Below are 18,231 nucleotides of genomic sequence, written 5' to 3' on the forward strand. Positions count from 1 at the left end.
CCCAACTTTTTCATTAAGTCAAAATTCTTAAACGGTTTCGCTTAAAAAATTTCATTTTTAAAATGTGTACTGGGAGTAGTCAAAGGAGTAGCATACAGAAGAGAAGAAAGCATTCATTATGAAAAAAATGGGAGTGTGAGAATTCCATTTCAGCTATAAATAAGATATTAAGTTTTGATGTATTCTGATATCTATAAATAGCAGGGATTTGTGGATGAAAGATACTGCCTACCGAAAGGTATTTTACCACTACAGACATCTGACATGACGTTATAGCATCCCAATAGGAAAAAAAAATAAAAAAAAGAAGACATGAAGTTTAATACTGCTTTTGGGTCCACAGTAACTGAAAAATTGATAAGTCTATGACTTTTTTTTTTTTTAAAGATTTTATTTATTTATTTGACAGAGATAGAGACAGCCAGCGAGAGAGGGAACACAAGCAGGGGGAGTGGGAGAGGAAGAAGCAGGCTCATAGCGGAGGAGCCTGATGTGGGCCTTGATCCCATAACGCCGGGATCACGCCCTGAGCTGAAGGCAGATGCCCAACGACTGCGCCACCCAGGAGCCCCAGAGAAGTCTATGACTTTTAAATAATCAAGTAAAAATTTAAAAATTCTGTAAAGCCTGAGGAGTGCAGCCTGTTTACCTGCAGAGAGTCTGTAAAGGCATCATCCTTGTTTTCAATGGGTCTGAACAGTCCCTTTTTCTTCTCCCGGTCTCTGATGTCTGGGCTGGCAGCACTAATGAGCACCTTCAGGTTAGCTGTGGGCGTCCATGGTTCTGCCTGCTGTCTGTCAACAAGCTTAACTGGAGTAATGGGATTTCTTTCTGGAGTGAAGATTTTTTGCTTTGATAAATCAATTGGTTCATTTTTTATTGGAGTCTTCGGGGCCATCCTTGAGCGATCAACAAATATATTTTCCTATTTTAAAAAAAGAGACCTTTTAGCAAGAAAGAGAATGGGCAGGTATAAGCCAAGAGCATTTTGTTCCCATGATTCACCAACACATGAAGACACAAAGAGACCACATGTTCAGGGCTGAAAAATATCAGGCTAGGACTAATGAAAATAGAAGGATTCGTGGAATCCAAGAGTGGTTCAGCAAGAAAATGATTATCATGGGCTTTTATTTTATTTGTTGAGATATCTTTATTTATTTTAGAGAGAGAGTGTGCAGAAGCAGGGGGAGGGGCAAAGGGGAGAGAGAGAGAGAGAGAGTCTCAAGCAGACTCCCCACCAAGTGTGGCGCCCAATGAGGGGCTCGATCCCAAAACCCTGAGATCATGACCTGAGCCGAAATCAATAGCCAGATGCTTCACTGACTGAGTGAACCAGGCACCCCTTATTCACTGCTTTTAAACATACTTCTCATGGCACCTCTGTGAACAAAGTCGTGAGTGTATCTGTCACTGGTAGGTTCTTATAATAGTTAGGGATGATAAGGGCAAATGTGGGTTGAGTCCATATTGCTTCTCTATTTACAAGTTTGCACTAACTAGTGCAGCACAATTATGCTTTTGTAGTTCAATGTTCACCAGTGCTAATATAGCAATTAGTAGCAGGACCAATGGAAAAGTATCCAAAAAAATGCCACATTTCAAACCGACCTGGAGGGCTATAATTCCCCTGGAGCAATGCTTCTCAAACTATCCAAACTCCCACATACTGATACCTGGTTTTACTTCACAGGACTCACATGCAACTTGCACCACCTGTGACTCTCCATTTGAGTTGGTCACTCAAACAACCTACTGCCCGTTCAACAGGAAGAGACCCCTGATCATAGGCCTAGATGCCACAGGGGGCAAGATCAAATAGCTACAGAGCTTTCCAAGTACTTGACTCTCAAGTTCTGTTCTTAATTTTTTGCAGTTTAGTAATAGTTTGTGGACTAGCATGTGCCCCCAGACCATGCTTCGAGTAGACTGTCTTAGATAATTGTAAGAAAAGATCAACGATGGATCCATTATGTCCTTTAGTCCACTGTGAAGAAGGACCAAGTACGTGAAAGCCACATTTGGAACTACCAGGTAATGAAAACAAATTTCTTTCCCCTAAAATAAGGATTTGCTGTTCGAAAATGGAAAGATTCTGCTCTTCGTGTAGCAGAATTCACCTCCAGGCAATATTATCTTACATAATGATGAAGGCGGCTGAGTTAAACATTTGTCATTCCTTTTCCTATACACGTATCACTCTGCAGCTACTGCATGCTTGCCTTTTGGCTGAGCAGTGGTTTAAAAAGGGTGCTTTCCTATAAATGAGCAACATATGAAGAGGGGAAAAAAGACTGGGAGCAACTGGAGTTTGTGTTAGCGGGGGCCAACTCTTGTTCCTTGGATCAGCAGAAGCTGCCAGCTGGCCACGGTGAGGCTCTGCCCAGTGTCACTGGAAGGAAGGGAGGTGGGGACGAGGGTGACGATGTCCCACCACGGCGGCAGTAAGCAGCCATCCCAGAAACTTCACCTGCGCACATCTCTTAACACATCGTGCTAGGGTGCAAATCTGATGAAGTCTTCCTCAAGGGAACTCTGAAGGGAAAGTACTGAGTGTTTACTCTGGACCACACCCCATTTTATGTACTTTACATCTATTAACTCTGCATCCAGTCCTGTGACCTAGGTGCTATTATTTTTCCAGCCAACAATGAAGAAGCTGAGGCACAGAGAGGTTAAATAACTTGCCCAAGGTCACATACGACCTTCGTTCAGTATAAAAGTCATTGGTATGCAAGAAACAGCTGACAGCAGAAGTTTCTGAAATCCTACATCTAGAAATGAGCTTGTCCTGGGTGCAAACTGGGAGGAAGTTATCTTTATCAGAGCTCCCACAAAAGGTACCCACGGGCACCCGTGGAGAGGCAGTATGGGGAAGGAGTTGGGCAGGTAGGCTCTCGGCTGCCTCTGCTAGTTAGCAGTGGCATGAGCGTGGGCAAGCTGCTTGTCTTCACTGTATTTTAATTCTATCAACTGAAACTGAAGTTCATGAAAATACCAACCTCAAGGGTTATTAGAATAGTTCCTGGCATAGAGTGACCTCGCAGTAAAACTTAGCTGTTACCCATTCCCCTCTCTCCCACTCTGTATTACCGTTCATTCTGGCACTCGGCTAACACTCGGCTAATACGATACGGCGCGTCATATTGCTACTTAACTTCTTGGGTGCGTATCTTGACTCATTAACGAGACTGTGCCCTTCTGGAGGTCAGGGAGCAAGTCTCACATGTTTCATCCATCACAGTTTTTGGCACTATGCTTTGCCCCTTACAGATGCTGAAAGAACACTGTGCCTTGATTATCTTGTTTTCCAAAACGTATCCCTGTGGTAGAGGGTGTGGCCCAGGCTTGCTGAGGGGGCCAGAGAGCCACCCTCCTTCTGTACAGCCTCTACGGTACCTACCTATTCTCACAGAAATGATGAGCCCCTACTCTTGCCCTACGAGAACAATTTAGATGCATTATTTCCTCCAATACTTTGATATATTTTCACCTCAGTTTAAGTAAAACTTACAGCAGAAGCGTTAGGTGACCTGCCAGGTTATGATTGTAGCATACCTCCACGAAAAGGAAAAAAAAAATGCCATGCACATTTGCATTCTGAGATCTCAGATGGGCAGAAAGTCAACTGTACGCTAATCGGACCCTGCTTCGTCTGCTTAGCCTGCAGTCCTGACACCGTGTGAGTGGAAAGGGAGTTAGAATTTGGAAACATGGTTTTTGTCTCAGCTCTGTATCTTTTGGATACTGAACAAATTCCTTGTTCTGTCTGGGCCCAGGTTTCCTTATCAATAAAGTAAGGGGTTCCAACCAAAGTAACTACCTCTGCGGCTTTCCAGCAAGGCTCCCCCGCTGTGTGGTGGCCATGGGGATCCACTGAGATCTTTTCAGAACAAATGACTCGCTCCCCCAGCTGCTGGAAGGAATACCAACGGGAAGCCCTTAACCGGAGTGCCTCCGCTGAGAGGGCTAACTCCTCTGGGATTGCAGCCTCCCAGGAAGGCCTGGGTCATCCTCAATGCCGGAAGAGGCAGTGCTGATATGTAAGAGCCTGGCCCCCTTGCCCTGACTCAGGATGGCTCTGAAAGGTCATCTTAGAACTCCCAGTTGCATAAAGTCCAGACTTCCCACTTCCCCTGAGCCTGTGTTGCAGATCTGCTCCTCCCTCTGTCCAGTTCCACTGCCTTCCCCTCCCACCCACAGGCCCGGACCCCCAAAGCCCCCCGAACAAACCTGTGCGCTAACCATGCTGGATCTGCCTGCCCGGAAATCTAAGCCGCAATGCCCAGGACGTCCCCTCCTTGGTTAGAGAAGGCCTGGGGAAATGCAACCCATGGAACAGGCTCTCCCGTTCTCATATGCAAATGGAGACCGCACAGCCTGGCTTACTTGCCATGGAAGTGCTGGGAAGGTGGCATCAGATAAGGAAGGTGAAGGCAGTTTGTCACTTGTGAGTGCTACAGATGCGTGTGATCATGAATTACACCAGCACTTCGACTCTGCTGTACACTGCCAGAGAGAGGCTTTGTAGTTAGAAGATCTTGGTTCGAGTCCTGCTTGTGTCTCATACAGCTTTGATCGTGTTCCTTCCAACAATGTATACAGTGATCAGCCTTGTCAAGGCCCTTGGCAATATTTTGCCAACTGCTTTTCCAGTTCCATCTCATGCCTATTCCACATTTTGCCCAAACAGTCCACTTGCTTTTCTTCAAACCTGCCCTACACCATGACTTTGTCTTTAGTGCTATCAGTGAAGCTTTGCCCATTGAAACCCTACCTATGCTTTAGGGCTCACTGCAAAGACGACACATTAGGAATGTCTCCTTCTAGCGATCAACCAATAACTCTCTTTCCCTTCAGAGCACACTTTCTAGAATGAGTAATCCACAAGGGCTTTCCCCTACCCATCTCCCAGGGGTTCCTCAAACCACCAGGCTGTTCTGATCCACTGCTTTCCCTGAGGTCACCTCTTACTTGCCAGATCAATAGTAGAACGGCTCACTTGACCTCACCGCTGTGGCTGACACCATTGACTGTTTTTTGCTCTAAAACACACTCAGGCCTTCTGAAAGAGCACGCTTTCTCTCTTGGTTCTCGTCCTACTTCTCAGACTGTTTCTTCTCAGTCTCCTTCCTTGGTTCCTTTTTTTCTACTCTTAAAACGACCGCCCTCCACTCCTCTCTGTTCGCTCTCTCTGGAACAGTTCACCTGCTCTCATGTCCTGGCTTTAAAACCACCCTGTATGCTGACAGTTCCCAAGTTTGTATCTGGCTAGGACTTTCCATGAATTCCAAGATCAGGCAACGAGTGTCCCCTACACGTATTTATCTACCTGTAATCACACAGGAACAAATACATACTCCAAATCAAACTTACCTTTTTTCTTAATCACTCCTAAAAGTCATGAATGACCTTCAAAGAAAACCTGTGCCCACTAAGTCTGGGCATTGTCTCCAAATATACCTGCTCATTTCTACTCCTTACTAGTTCCCTTTCCCTCCACTTGCTTAAGTTAGCATCCATTCCTTCCAGCCCTTGTGAGGCATTATCTCCCTCACAAAGCACCCCGACAGTTCAATCCTTATCGCTCACCCCTGCGTGCCAAACCATCCATTTTCTTTTGTCCTCCCCAAAGGCGCTGTGAACAACTTAAGAGGAGACTCTTGTTTATTATCTCATACCTGGACTCAGTAAACTTGGGTAATGAAATTGAAAACCCTTATATATTTAAAAAAATTTCTCCGTAAGTAGCAAGATGATGCATACATAATACAGCACTTAAAGTTGTTGACCAATGTGCAGAAAGTCAAAAAAGAGAAATCCTCTAAATGCCAGCTGACCCACAAAACATTGTACCGGGCATCTCGCAGAGGGTCTCAAGCAACAATTTATTCAGCACCACTAGCTCTGGCCACTCTGAATATCTCGAACATTTCTTGAATGCCTACACCTCATGTTATTTCCTCTGCTTACAATGTCCATGTTGTTCACTCTTGTTTTTTTGTAGGTTGAACGTCCTCAGCCATTGAGGCTTAGCCCAGATGTTACCTCCTCTGAGAAGCTTCCCAAATCTCCTCTGGGAGATCCCCGTGAATCTATTTCTTCCTCCTTTATTTTGCCAAATATTTTGTGCTTGCTCCTGTGATGGCATTTACCAAATCACAGTACAGTCGGTTAGTTTTGCATCTGAGACCCTGAAAGTCTCTCAGGTAAGTGAGGGCAGGGCTGACACGTTCGGCTTTGGGTTGTCAGTTCCACCGAGGACAGTGTGACCAGTATGTGTTACTGGGTGCTTTACAAATACCTAAAGAGGGAGGTGCTATTTATTAGCTCCAATTTATGGAGGGAAAAAAACAGGCTTGAGAAAGAGGTGAGGAAACCTAAACCGCTGTGTCCCAGCTCCTGGAACATAAATATTTATTGAGTGACTGAATAAATACATTAGTTCAAGGTTATGGAGCTAATAAATGGCAGAGCAGGAAATCAAACCCAGATCTCTGTTATTGCAAATCCCATGTTCTCGCCATGCCTAGAAATCCCCCTTCCTTTACTACATAGCAAGATGAAAAAAAAGAGACAAACCCCTCCGGTATCTGGGCAGAAGTACGGTTCTCTTTCCTTTCCTTCTCCTTGAGAGGTGAAATAATCCCTGCTCATACATTCCATTTCAAACATTTTAACTGCTTTTCTGATCTCTTTTGAGTGATTTGAATTTTTCTCCACAGGCATTACAATGGGGAAGTTCAGCTGGACACAGAACTCACCAATGCTAACTAGAGTAGGGTGCCCTTGTGGAAGGCACTTGATTAAAAAAATCACTGACCCAAAAGGCAAGAAGTGGACATGACTCAGGCTTTATATAAATGTATACATTCCTTCAAGGCTGTTCCACCCAAATTATAAAGGAAAACAAAAAGTTTTGCTCTGAAACTCCCAATATACATTTTAATGTCTGGGCATTTCCATCCTCATATGGCTTAGGTAATTTTTAGAAAGTCCTCCTGGAAACAATAATGTTTTGGGATACTTCTTTTCCTAACAAAAAATTTTTGAATGAGCGGAACAAAAATCAACAAAAAACATACAATTGCGCGCCTATCCAAAATGAACAGTTGTCAACTATTCTTCAAAGGTCCACATAACAGGTGCTTTGCCACCAGGTAGTTTCATGTTGATGCTAAGCCTAAAAATAAGACTAGGAACCTAGAGAAGTTCAATGCCCAAGTAAGTTGCTATGCTCAGATCTGTACGCAGTTTCTATACCTGGGTTTGTTATATCTATTTGGCTTCTGCCTAAAAATGCTTAGACATTCTCTAATGAGCTATTTTACCTTTTCAGTAGGGCACTGGCTGGTGAGTGCAGCTGTGCTGATGCGGGTATGGCAATAGTTTAGACATTACTATGGCCACTTTATTTCATTATGTTTCTCGAAGACACAACTATGGTCTTAAAAATCACAAGGGTTGCAAAAAGGGAGGGAAAGGCTTAGTACAAAACCAGCAGCACTGTCAAAGATTCCAAATATGCTAGTGGGCTAAGTCGTTTTATCTCCCTATATATGGGAGGCACAGGTCATAATTTTGGGTGAATGGAACAGCCGCTAGGAGCTGGGTCACTGGGGTACGAAGAACATTTCATGGCACTTTAATAATCCAGCATTTACAGTATAAGGTCTATTTTCTTGGGAATTGAGGCTTAACATTCCTGTGCAGCATTAGCTAATTCCACTCTTGACAACTGTAAGTATTATAAACTTTTGATTGCAGTGTCCAGCACATCTTCGATTCATATAAATTGGTTCCAACATTACATCTAACTTAGCCTCTTTCCACTGCACACTGAGTGAGAAACTCAACAATAATGGTTTGGGTGTCTCCATTGTTAAAAAAGTATATTTCTATAATCATCAAAATTAATTATTATGTTTATAAGACAAGTGGCATGTTGGTACACTTCCTTGAATTAGACATCATCCTAAATATGTTACAGCTTTAAGGTATTTAAGTGCACTTACCTTTTGTGCATTTTCCCCATCTTCAATTGCAAAATCTAGTCTGGACTGCCTGGGGTTGATCAGGTCTTTTAGTGTTAAACAATTTACCTCCATCTGTAATGCACAAACACATTAGAAAGTGATTTTATAATTGGATATTTTCTCCTCCAACAAAATTATCTATTTATTACTTGCTCGTGAACATGAACTTCCCTCCCTAAACTCATCCTGGGAATTTCCAGGAGTGTAGCCACCCCCCAACTCTAAAATGCACATGATTGAACACGAACACTTAAAGTGTGCTTGGAAATTACTAAAAACCTGGGAAGAAAACAAAAATCGACCAAAATGGTAATTTTTTATGAAAAGCAACAGCACAAAACAAAGTTACCAAGTCAGGAGAGTGTAGGGCAAATCTGTCAGAAAGTACAGGGTCTCCTGGGTCAGTTAATTTTGGCGCAAAGAACTGGGAGGAATTCGGCTTTGAGGGGGTTTTGAATCAGGGGGGAAGGAAACCTGATCGCCAGACCAAACCCACTCAGCTTTTAGCGCAGCCCCTTCACAGGCCTCCAAGCGGACCCCAAGGATAAAATTCCAATGAACCCCCCAGATCGCGAGGAAAGACAAGTCCCTTCTACTGTTCCGCGGGAAGAAGAGCTGGAACCAGGACACCCCGTGCACGCCTGGTCCGGCGGCAGAAATTCCTCGATCCCCGCCAGCAGGGGAGAGGGGTGGCAGGCTGGTAGCCTGGGCTGGGGGCAAGGGTGTCCCCTTTCCCCCCAATTCCCGCCTCCTCGCAGCGCTTAAGGCCGCACGCTACTTACTCCCACTTGGAGAAGGAGGCTTCCTGCCTCTGGGGTCCTCTACGACCCCACACCGGCGCGGGACCAGCGGGACGAGGCGATCAGCAGGCGGGCGGTGACATCGGGCGGGGAAAGTGAGGCGCGTAGATCCCCGCTCCGAGTGCCCTGAGCTGGCTGGGACCCCGCGGCGTCCGGGCAGCGCCAGCTCTCCAGCCCTGGATCGCAGTCCCCGCTAAAACACCTCCTCTGGCGCCTTGAGACCGAATTTGAGAATCCACCAATCAGCGGCGCCCGACGGGGCGGTCCCGGCCAATCACGTGGCGGCACGGCCCGGGCTCACCGCCCCTCGGAGTCTTGGCGCTCCGAGCCGCGCGTTTGGCCCTCACCCGCCCAATTGTTGCCGCCTCAGCCCCCTCCCCCTTCCGGGTACCTGGAAACCTCGGGCCGGGGAGCCAATTCCTGCCGGAGACGCGGGCCAGGGCGGCCGCGGGAAGCCAAGGTGGGGGCGGCGCGGGGCAGCGGGAGAAGGAGGAGGAGGGCTCTTTTGTTATGCATAAAAGGCCCGCTCCGGTCCCCTCGGCTTGCCGCGCTGGGAGACCGCGGGCACAGCCAGGGGAGGGGAAACCAGATGGAGTTTGGAAAAAACGATACGCACACTCTGGACGCCGCTGCCGCTACCCCCTCCCCCCTGCAACCTGCGCGGAAGCTAAGTTGTCCAGGCTTGTTGGGGCAAACTTACTAACACCGCACGCTGGTGTGACACGTGAACCATGGTTACCGCTCTATGCTGCGAGCAGATGGCACGCCAGTTAGTCCTGGAAACTAGACTGCATGCAGAACCAGCTGTTTTTTTCTTTTTCTTTCTTTCTCCTTCTCCTCCTTCTCCTTCTTCTAGTTCCGGAAAAGTTTTTTGATGGTGTTCCTTTTTAAGAACATCACCAATAATTAAGGGCAAAAAGCCTTATTAAATAATTCTTTGCAACGTGCACCAGCATTCTGGGAAGTAGTCGAGAAAATTTCCTCAACATTACTGATTTGTATTAAATGTTTCACTTCCTTCAACTTTAGTTTCTTATTTGAAATATGAATATTGATAGGGACAGCTGTGTGTGTGTGTGCGCGCGAGCGTGTGTGCACGCCGATGCGCACGCACGTGCGGTGTGTATTTTAGTAGACGATTTTACATTTTACATTAGAACAATTTTACATTTACAGGAAAATTGAGAAGATAGAAAGAGTGCACCTATATCCGGCGCTCAGTTTTACCTGTTTATTAACACCTTATGTTTGTATGGTACTTCGTTGGAGTTGATGAACCAATAATGACATGTTATTCTTTAACTGAAGTCATTATTCAGGTTTACTTAAATTTTTCCTAATGTTTTTCTGTTCCAGGATACCACATTACATGTAGTGTTCATGTCTCCCTAGGCTCTTCTTGGCTGTGACAGTTTCTCATACTTCCATCGTTTTTGCTGGCCTCCATGGTTTTGAGGAATACTGGTAAGTCATTTTGTAGGATGTCCCGCTAATGGGATTTGGGACAGCCTTTTTAAAGCATATCTACACACATTGCCCTGCAAGTCATATACTTTACAGAACCGGTATCATTCTTCTTATCCTTTCTGTAACTAGTGCTCTGCTCTCCACTCCTCACCCCCCAGAATTTAAGTGCACCCTCTGCAGAAATTAGGGTGCTCAATCAAGTCCTTCACTTTGTACTCTATTTAGGTTGCTGATAAATACTGCCTAAAAAATCACTGTTAGATCGTATTTAAAAGACGAGCTTGGAAATATTAAGCATATAGAAAAATAATAATAGTAATTTGGCAGTTTTATATTAGAAATGATATTTTGAACTGAAATCTGTCTTATAGGTAGAAGCATGAGGAGACAAGTATAAAGAATAAAACTGCAATTTATTAAGTTTTTTACTTCTATAGAAGCAGAACATTTTGATTAGGAAATGTTTTTTCCCAACTGTATTAGTTTCCTTTGGCTGCTGTGAAAAATCACCACAAACTTTGATTTAGAATAATAGAGATTTATTCTCTCACAGTTCTGGAGGTCAGAAGTTGAAATCAAGGTGTTGGCTGGGCCACATTCCCCCTGGGGCTCTAGAGGAGAATCTGTTCTTGGCCTCTTCCGGCTTTGGGTGGCTGTAAACAATCCTTGACGTATGGCTGCCTCACTCAGATCTCTGCCTCAGTGATCAGATTTGCCTGGTCCCCTTCTGTCTGTTAACTCTCTTGTGTACCTCTTACAAGGACACTTGTTACTGAGTATAGGTCCCACTTGTATAATTCTGGATGGTTTCATCTTAAGATCCTTAACTTAATTACATCTGCAAAAAACTTTTTTCCAAATAAGGTGACATCCATGGGTTCCAGGGACTAGGAGATGGATATCCCTTTTTTGGGACCACCATTCGGCTTTTTAGACCCACACTTAAATCATTAAAGTCCGTTCATTTCTCTGATATTTCAAAATGATAGTGGTTGTTTCTTTGAGGTTAGGCAGTTTGTTACAGACCTTTTCCTCGCATTTCCAGAGTATTTTTTCTATCTATTTTATTTCAAATGTAGCCACTATTCAGAACAAGAAAAACTTGTTATGTAGTTTCAGACTCTTGTAATTTCATCAATTGCTTAAAGTAAGAGTGATCTTAAATTTGGAAGAAAACTGGAAAATAAGTGTTTGGTGGGCAAATTCAGAGACATTACTCCAATACACTTACTTTGATGCTTTGAGTCCCAGATTTTGTAGATAACCTGTTAATCTCTCAGTTGTTCAGTTGACACTGATGGTGGCTGGGAACTTGGGCGGAGCACCAAGAAGAGTCCCTGCATGTGGCTTCTTGGTGTAGCCCGATCTTCCTTATGACATGGTGGCTGAGGCAGTTGGACTTCTTTGGGGACTCAGGGCTCCAAAATGAGTACCCAAGCCCACAAAGTGGAAAATGTATTGCCTTTTATAATGTTCCCTTAGAAAGAAGATAGCATCAATTCTGCTATATTTCTTGGGTGAAACAGTCAAAGATCTACCCATATTCGAGAGGAAAGGACACACACTCTACCTTTTTTTTTTTTTTTTGGTTTTAAGTTTTTATTTAAGTTCTAGTTAGTTAACATATATGATAATATTGGTTTCAAGGGCAGAATTTGGTGATTCATCACTTACATATAACCCTAGTGCTCATCACAAGTGCCTTCCTTAATCCCCATCACTCATTGAGCCATCACCTGCCCATCTCCCCTCCAGCAACCCTCAGTTTGTTCTCTATAGTTAATGGGCTCTTATGATGTCCTCCCTTTCTTTTTTTTTTCTTCGCTCCCTTGTGTTCATCTGTTTTGTATCTTAAATTCCAGATGAGTGAAATCATATGGAATTGTCTCTTTGTGTCTTATTTTGCTTAGTGTAATACACTCTAGCTTCTTCCACATTGTTGTAAATGGAGAGATACCATTTTTGATGGCTGAGTAATATTCCTCTGTGTGTGTGTGTGTGTGTGTGTGTGTGTGTGTGTATACACACACCACATCTTTATCCATTCGTCAGCAGATGCACATTTAGGCTCTTGCCATAGTTTGGCTATTGTTGATAAAGCTGCTATAAACATTGGGATACATGTACCCCTTCGAATCACTATGTTTGTATCCTTTGGGTAAATACCAAGTAGTGCTGGGTCATAGGGTAGCTCTATTTTTAACTTTTTGAGGAACCTCCATTCTGTCCTCCAGAGTGTCTGCATCAGTTTTCATTCCCACCAACAGTGTAGGAGTGTTCTCCTTTCTCTGCATCCTTGCCAACATCTGTTGTTTCCTGTGTTGTTAATTTTAGCCATTCTGACAGGTGCGAGGTGGTATCTTATTGTGGTTTTGATTCAGATTTCCCTGTGATGTTGAGTGATGTTGAGCATCTTTTTATGTGTCTGTTGCCATCTGGGTATCTTCTTTAGAAAAATATCTATTCATGTCTTCTGCCCGTTTCTTTACTGGATTATCTATTTTTGGGTGTTGAGTGTGATAAGTTCTTAATAGATTTTGGATATTAACCCTTTATCAGATATAGTCATTTGCAAATATCTTTTCCCATTCCGTAGGCTGCCTTTAGTTTTGTTGATTGTTTCCTTTGCTGTGCAGAAGGTCTTTATCTTGATGAAGTCCCAGTAGTTTATTTTTGCTTTTGTTTCCCTTGCCTCCGGTGAGGTGTGTCTGGTAAGAAGTTGCTATGGTGAGATCAAAGAGGTTGCTGCCTGTGTTCTCCTTTAGGATGTTGATGGTGTCCTGTCTCGCATGTAGGTCTTTCATCCGTTTTGAATTTATTTGTGATGCACTCTACCTTTTGATGGAAGAAATGTCGAACGCTTTGGGACCATATTTTAAAACTGCGACACCAGGTTTCATGCTGATTTTGTGTTTCTACCTCTATAAGCTCTGCCTGGAAGGTCATCGACTTTGGAACAGTGTTGTACTGCCCACGTGGCCATGGTCCTCAGGACTCCATATTGCACTAGGCCTGTGGTTCTCAACCCTGTCTGTGCTTTAGAATCCCTTGGGGAGATTGTTAAGAATACCAGTACCTGAATCCCACACCCAGAGACTTCTAGTTTACCTGCTCTGGAGTTGGGCTTGGGTACTTTTCCCCCAAAGCCCAGCATCTTGTTCCTCACCATCACGCTGCTTGTATGCTTATTCATCAATATTTTTGAATGCTCTGAATCCATGGTTTCAGAAATAGAACCCTCCTGTGCCATCAGTGAAGAGAGGAAGATTTGGGCAGGTGCATCACCCTGTGGAGTAGGTGCAGAGTGGCAGAGAGCTGGCTCTTGCTGGTTGGCGGCTATGTCGCTGGTGTTTGGAAAGTGTTGAGGTGGTCAGTGAGAACTCTCGGGTGGGATAGAGCTTTAACAGAAGAATGAGCAGCAAGGGCTGTGATCTAGAGAATATACACAGGTGACAGGTGACATTCCTCTGTGCGGAAGGCTTATTTCATAGCGTCTCAAACTTGCAAATAGTCTTTTACCCTTTTGGGGTCCCAGATCCCAAGATTTATTAGAGTTCATTCACATCGTCGGGCAGTCTGAGCCGTCCAGTTACTATTTTAGCTTCCTTGGATGTTGTCCTTTTCTTCCACTCCTGCGAGCACCGTCATCCAGGTAGAGCATCTGTTCTCAAAAGTGCAGTCACAGAGGGAATTAGAACCTGACTTGTCTTCGCACGGGCAACAGAAGGACCTTGGCTTCACATCCTGGCAATTCTCAGGTCTCTTTGAGTGGATCCGCTTAACAGTTCTTAAACTGAGGGTTCTCATTTAAAATGGCCTTTGTCTTCAGCCATTCAGGGGCCTGGGAATGTGATACATTTGTTTCTCTAACTGCTAGCAAGTTCAGAGATGGCAGAAGATTTATTGTTGGCTGACTATAAGCAATGTCAGGAGAATAAGTCCATGATTGGTTCCTGCTCATAGCTTTAGCAACAATAAAAAAAAAGAAAGATCATATTAATACCAAAGGACAGTTATGGCTCCCATCTCAAATTGCATCCAGATGTCCAGCTGTTCTAAGAGAGGTGCCTAAGCTGTGATTACATGTCCCATAGGGAACAGAGGAATTCATTCTTTATCTTTACAGATTCCTTGTCATCTTTAGCACTGTGGAGCAAGGTCATTTTCCTTAGTGATCATGCAATTTGTGTTCTCACTAAATGGAAAGCTAGCATACTTGGTGTGCATGTGTGTGTATGATTGTCATTGTGTGTGAATGTTGAAGGCCAGGATGTGGAGAGGGGGTTGTGCTGTAACAAACATTCCAGACCACAACAGATAGGATGACTTTTGAGCTGGGTAAGGTGTTTCTGGGAAGGTGATAGTGGAGAGTATGTAATGGGGCACCCCTTTATGTGGAACTACATTTATGCTGCAGGTTTGGAAGTTGGGGTTGGGAGGGATCGCAGCAGGTGGGACAGTAAAAATTGGAATTGACCATTGCCCTGGGATTGAGATTCTGGAGAAAATGAGGGACAAGCTTCACCTTAATTTCCAGAGCCTTACAGAAGGGAAGGACTTCACTTTGAGGAGTAGAGAGACAGGTTCTAGACCAAGGTGGACCAGCACTTGTTGGGTAAGCTGGAACAAAAGTTTTGCCTACCTAGGCCCCAGCTTTCTCTTTATGAAGTGGTAGGGCTGGGGGTGCCTGGGTGGCTCAGTTAGTTAAGTGTCTGACTCTTGATTTCGGCCCAGAGCATGATCTCAGGGTCCTGGGATCGAGCTCCGTGTCAGGCTCCGTGGTCAGTGGGGAGTCTGCTTGAGGATTCTCTCTCCCTCTGCCCCTCCCTCTGCTCATGCACACTCTCCCTCTCTCTCTTAAATAAACAAATCTTAAAAAAAAAAAAATAAAGTAGTAGGGCTGATTTGGAAGTCCTCTGAACCTGCCAATTCATTCTAAATACTTATTTGATACTTAGGTTATCACCTTAGAACCATTTGGTAATAAGTCCTTATCACTTAGTATGGATTTTTAAGGTTATTGCTGAAATCATTTTTTATTTCCATATTTGGTGAAATTGAACACATCTCTACTTATTACATTACGTGATGTACATACATTAATAAGGAGAATGTTAAAAAATATCAGGCCAAAGACTGACCTTTGTGACCTTCATTCTTCTAAGCTTAGTATTGAATGGCTGGGTGTAGTTTTTATACCTACCTAATAACATTATATTCATAGCATTTATTCATTGTAATCCTTTGTAGGACTACATGAAGATGTTTCCATTGTGCACTAGAAAGAGGAGGTTGGGGTAGGAAGTGGTGGGAAGAAGATTCTGGGGTTAGCAGCTCAGGACTTGAAACTTATGTTTAAATACTACAGATATTACCTTTCCTAACCCAGAGCCACCAAACTGCATGCAGGGCCTTCCACCTTGGAAAAACTAGAGAAGTAGAGCCCAGTGGAGCCCAAATGGAGGTGTATTAGCCCAGACCTTCTCTAAACAACCAGGGGGAAATGTTCATGTACAGAGGTTAATGTATTGTCTACAGGAAGTCTCTGTTAAAATGTAAACTGTTCTGGAAAGAGTAATCATTTAACCAACATTGCCCAAGTAGCACATTAAGACATCAGCCCACCCCTGTGGATAAAAATGGGGGTAATTTTGCTGTAATACTTCATATAATACACTGGACTTTCTAGACTTGTTCAGAGCCTCACCCCTGCCTCCCCAGTAAATTCTGGGAGTCCCTGGTCCTACATACCCTCAAACAGATCTTTCCAGTCTCACCTGATACGTGAGGCCTCTAGGGCCATATGTTGGTTTCTTTCTGCTCCTACAAGTGGTGCATGACAGCGGGTGTCCCCAGGGAGCGTGGCCACCTCCGGCCAGCAAAACTGTCTGCGCTCAGGTCAGGGAGACTCTGTGATGCCATTGTGCCCCCATTAAGGGTGCCAGCTGCCACTGCTGTCATCACAGGAAACCAGCACTGGATCTTCACTGTTGTAGGACCGGCCTTGCCGCTGCTACTGCTTCTGTGAGGCGCTACTGCCGTGGAGTATGGGAGATGGCCTTGGGGTCCTCTCGCACCCTTCTCCGCCTCCCTCCCCGAAGTCCTATCAGGCCAGTGCCTCTCTGTGCCACAATAGGGAGTCTGAGAACAATCTCTGTTGGTAGTCTTTTGGTTTTTTTTTTTTTTTTTTTTTTTTTTTGCCTTCTTAATCGTTTTCTAAGCATGGGGCCTGGGCAGGTGGCCAAATCTGGATTTTAGACACTATGTTATTAATTCCTTCCCTCCCACAGTAGCAGAGACATGAATATTCTTTCCATGAATATTTCCCAAGATGCTGCTCTCTACTCCTTTGGTCACAAACTAACATGGCCACTTCTTGGGCATATTCACTAATGGCCTCAGAGCTCTCAGATAAGTATATCTGTGTGGTTGTTAGAGAATAGGACCCTGAAGGCATTGGCCCCAAGAAGAAAGAGCTCAGGGTTGCCATAGTTGAGTGGTGCAGATGTGAGCGGAAGCAGGTAAGACTGGGGCAGGAGTTGGTCCTTCTTCCTGGAGGATGGCTTGAATGGAAGGTGACCCTGCATTCCTTTTTTTTTTTTTTTTTTTTTTAAAGATTTTACCCATTTATTTGACAGCGATAGAGACAGCCAGCGAGAGAGGGAACACAAGCAGGGGGAGTGGGAGAGGAAGAAGCAGGCTTCCAGCAGAAGAGCCTGATGTGGGGCTCGATCCCAGAATGCAGGGATCACGCCCTAAACTGAAGGCAGACGCTTAATGACTGAGCCACCTAGATGCCCCTGACCCTGCATTCCTAACAAGATAGGAGGAGAGAGTCTCCTCATAAAAGGAGAAGGATTCAGAAGATAGTGTGGAAAACAGAAGCTTGCCTGACCAACTTAATAAAATTGCTTGCGATCCCTAGATTATTATTCTTGTCAAAGATTTAAAAGATATGAATAAAAGCTTCACTGGTTATCTAGAGCCTGCCTAGCAGATAAATTGTTGCTTCTGAGACGGCAGAACAGAGACTTTTGTCCGTGCTTCTATTCAGCTGCACACACGTATGAAGAATGATACCATATCGCACAGGAACCTACAAGGCCCTACGAATTAGGACATACTCTTTTGGTCTACATTTTAAAGTCATACTTTAAGTTTTCTTTCTCTTTTCTCCAGATGTTGTCTGTTATAAAAGTCCCATCAAAAGTGATTGTGTTTCGATCAAAAGAATGCCAAAAGAATTATGTTTCTTTTCTTTAAGGTTATTTTTAAAAGTTGTAGGTCCTTATCCACGAGAGAGCATAATTTCCTTTATTTTATCTTATACTTTACATAGTTTAAGCAAAGTAACAATATTTTCCTATCCTTATGTGTTTTGTTTTTTTACAAATAATATCTAATATTTTATTGCATTTATTTTCCCCCTTAGGCCTACACCAGCATAGTAAAATGGTCTAATATCCTGTGTGTGCATGTGTGCATGTGTGTGTATGTGTGTGTGTGTTCGTGTGTGTGTGTGTGTCTGTCTTTCCTCTTTATTTCAGTTATTCAACATTTTTTTGGCTGATGAAATTAAATTTTGTCTATCCTTTTGACTCAAGGAGGATTTCTTCCTATTTTCACACCCAGTTTTACTGGGATTCTTGTTGTTTAATTATGTTCCCATGTGGCCACTTCTGTTTTCTTAAGCTTGCTGAAATTTACTCTGGAAATGTGTTTTTCCATTTTAATGATTTCTTTACTTGTCTCATGGTTGTTAAATATTTTATTGATATTTGCAATTACAGGGACATGATCCTGGAGTAACCACTTAGGGTAATTGGTGTTTGCTCTTTTCCTCAACTTTTTGTAATCTTGTGATTTTCTTTTTTAATAATGAAAAATTTCAAAAAGATTTCACCTTAGTCAGTGTCAACATAAACCAG

The 18,231-nt window shown here is 43.8% G+C and overlaps 1 protein-coding gene and 1 long non-coding RNA gene across 8 annotated transcripts in view; one reads left to right on the forward strand and one right to left on the reverse strand.

Moving 5' to 3' along the window:
* E2F7 (E2F transcription factor 7) overlaps nt 1–8,108 on the reverse strand; it is a 33,420-nt gene extending 25,312 nt beyond the window's left edge. Inside the window, exons 1-2 of the mRNA XM_008684332.2 lie at nt 8,016–8,108; nt 650–925 (exon numbers count right to left, since the gene is read on the reverse strand). Of these exons, the coding sequence (XP_008682554.1) occupies nt 650–925; nt 8,016–8,108 (369 nt within the window). The remainder of the gene's footprint in view (nt 1–649; nt 926–8,015) is intronic.
* Nucleotides 8,109–8,824: 716 nt separating this feature from the next.
* LOC103656913 overlaps nt 8,825–18,231 on the forward strand; it is a 195,052-nt gene continuing 185,645 nt past the window's right edge. For all 7 annotated transcript variants that reach the window (XR_005836690.1, XR_005836692.1, XR_005836689.1 and 4 more), the window contains exons 1-2: nt 8,825–9,296; nt 10,193–10,300. This is a non-coding gene — a long non-coding RNA (uncharacterized LOC103656913). The remainder of the gene's footprint in view (nt 9,297–10,192; nt 10,301–18,231) is intronic.

Source organism: Ursus maritimus, unplaced genomic scaffold (genome assembly GCF_017311325.1).
Source record: "Ursus maritimus isolate PB19 unplaced genomic scaffold, ASM1731132v1 scaffold_21, whole genome shotgun sequence".
NCBI lineage: Eukaryota > Metazoa > Chordata > Mammalia > Carnivora > Ursidae > Ursus > Ursus maritimus.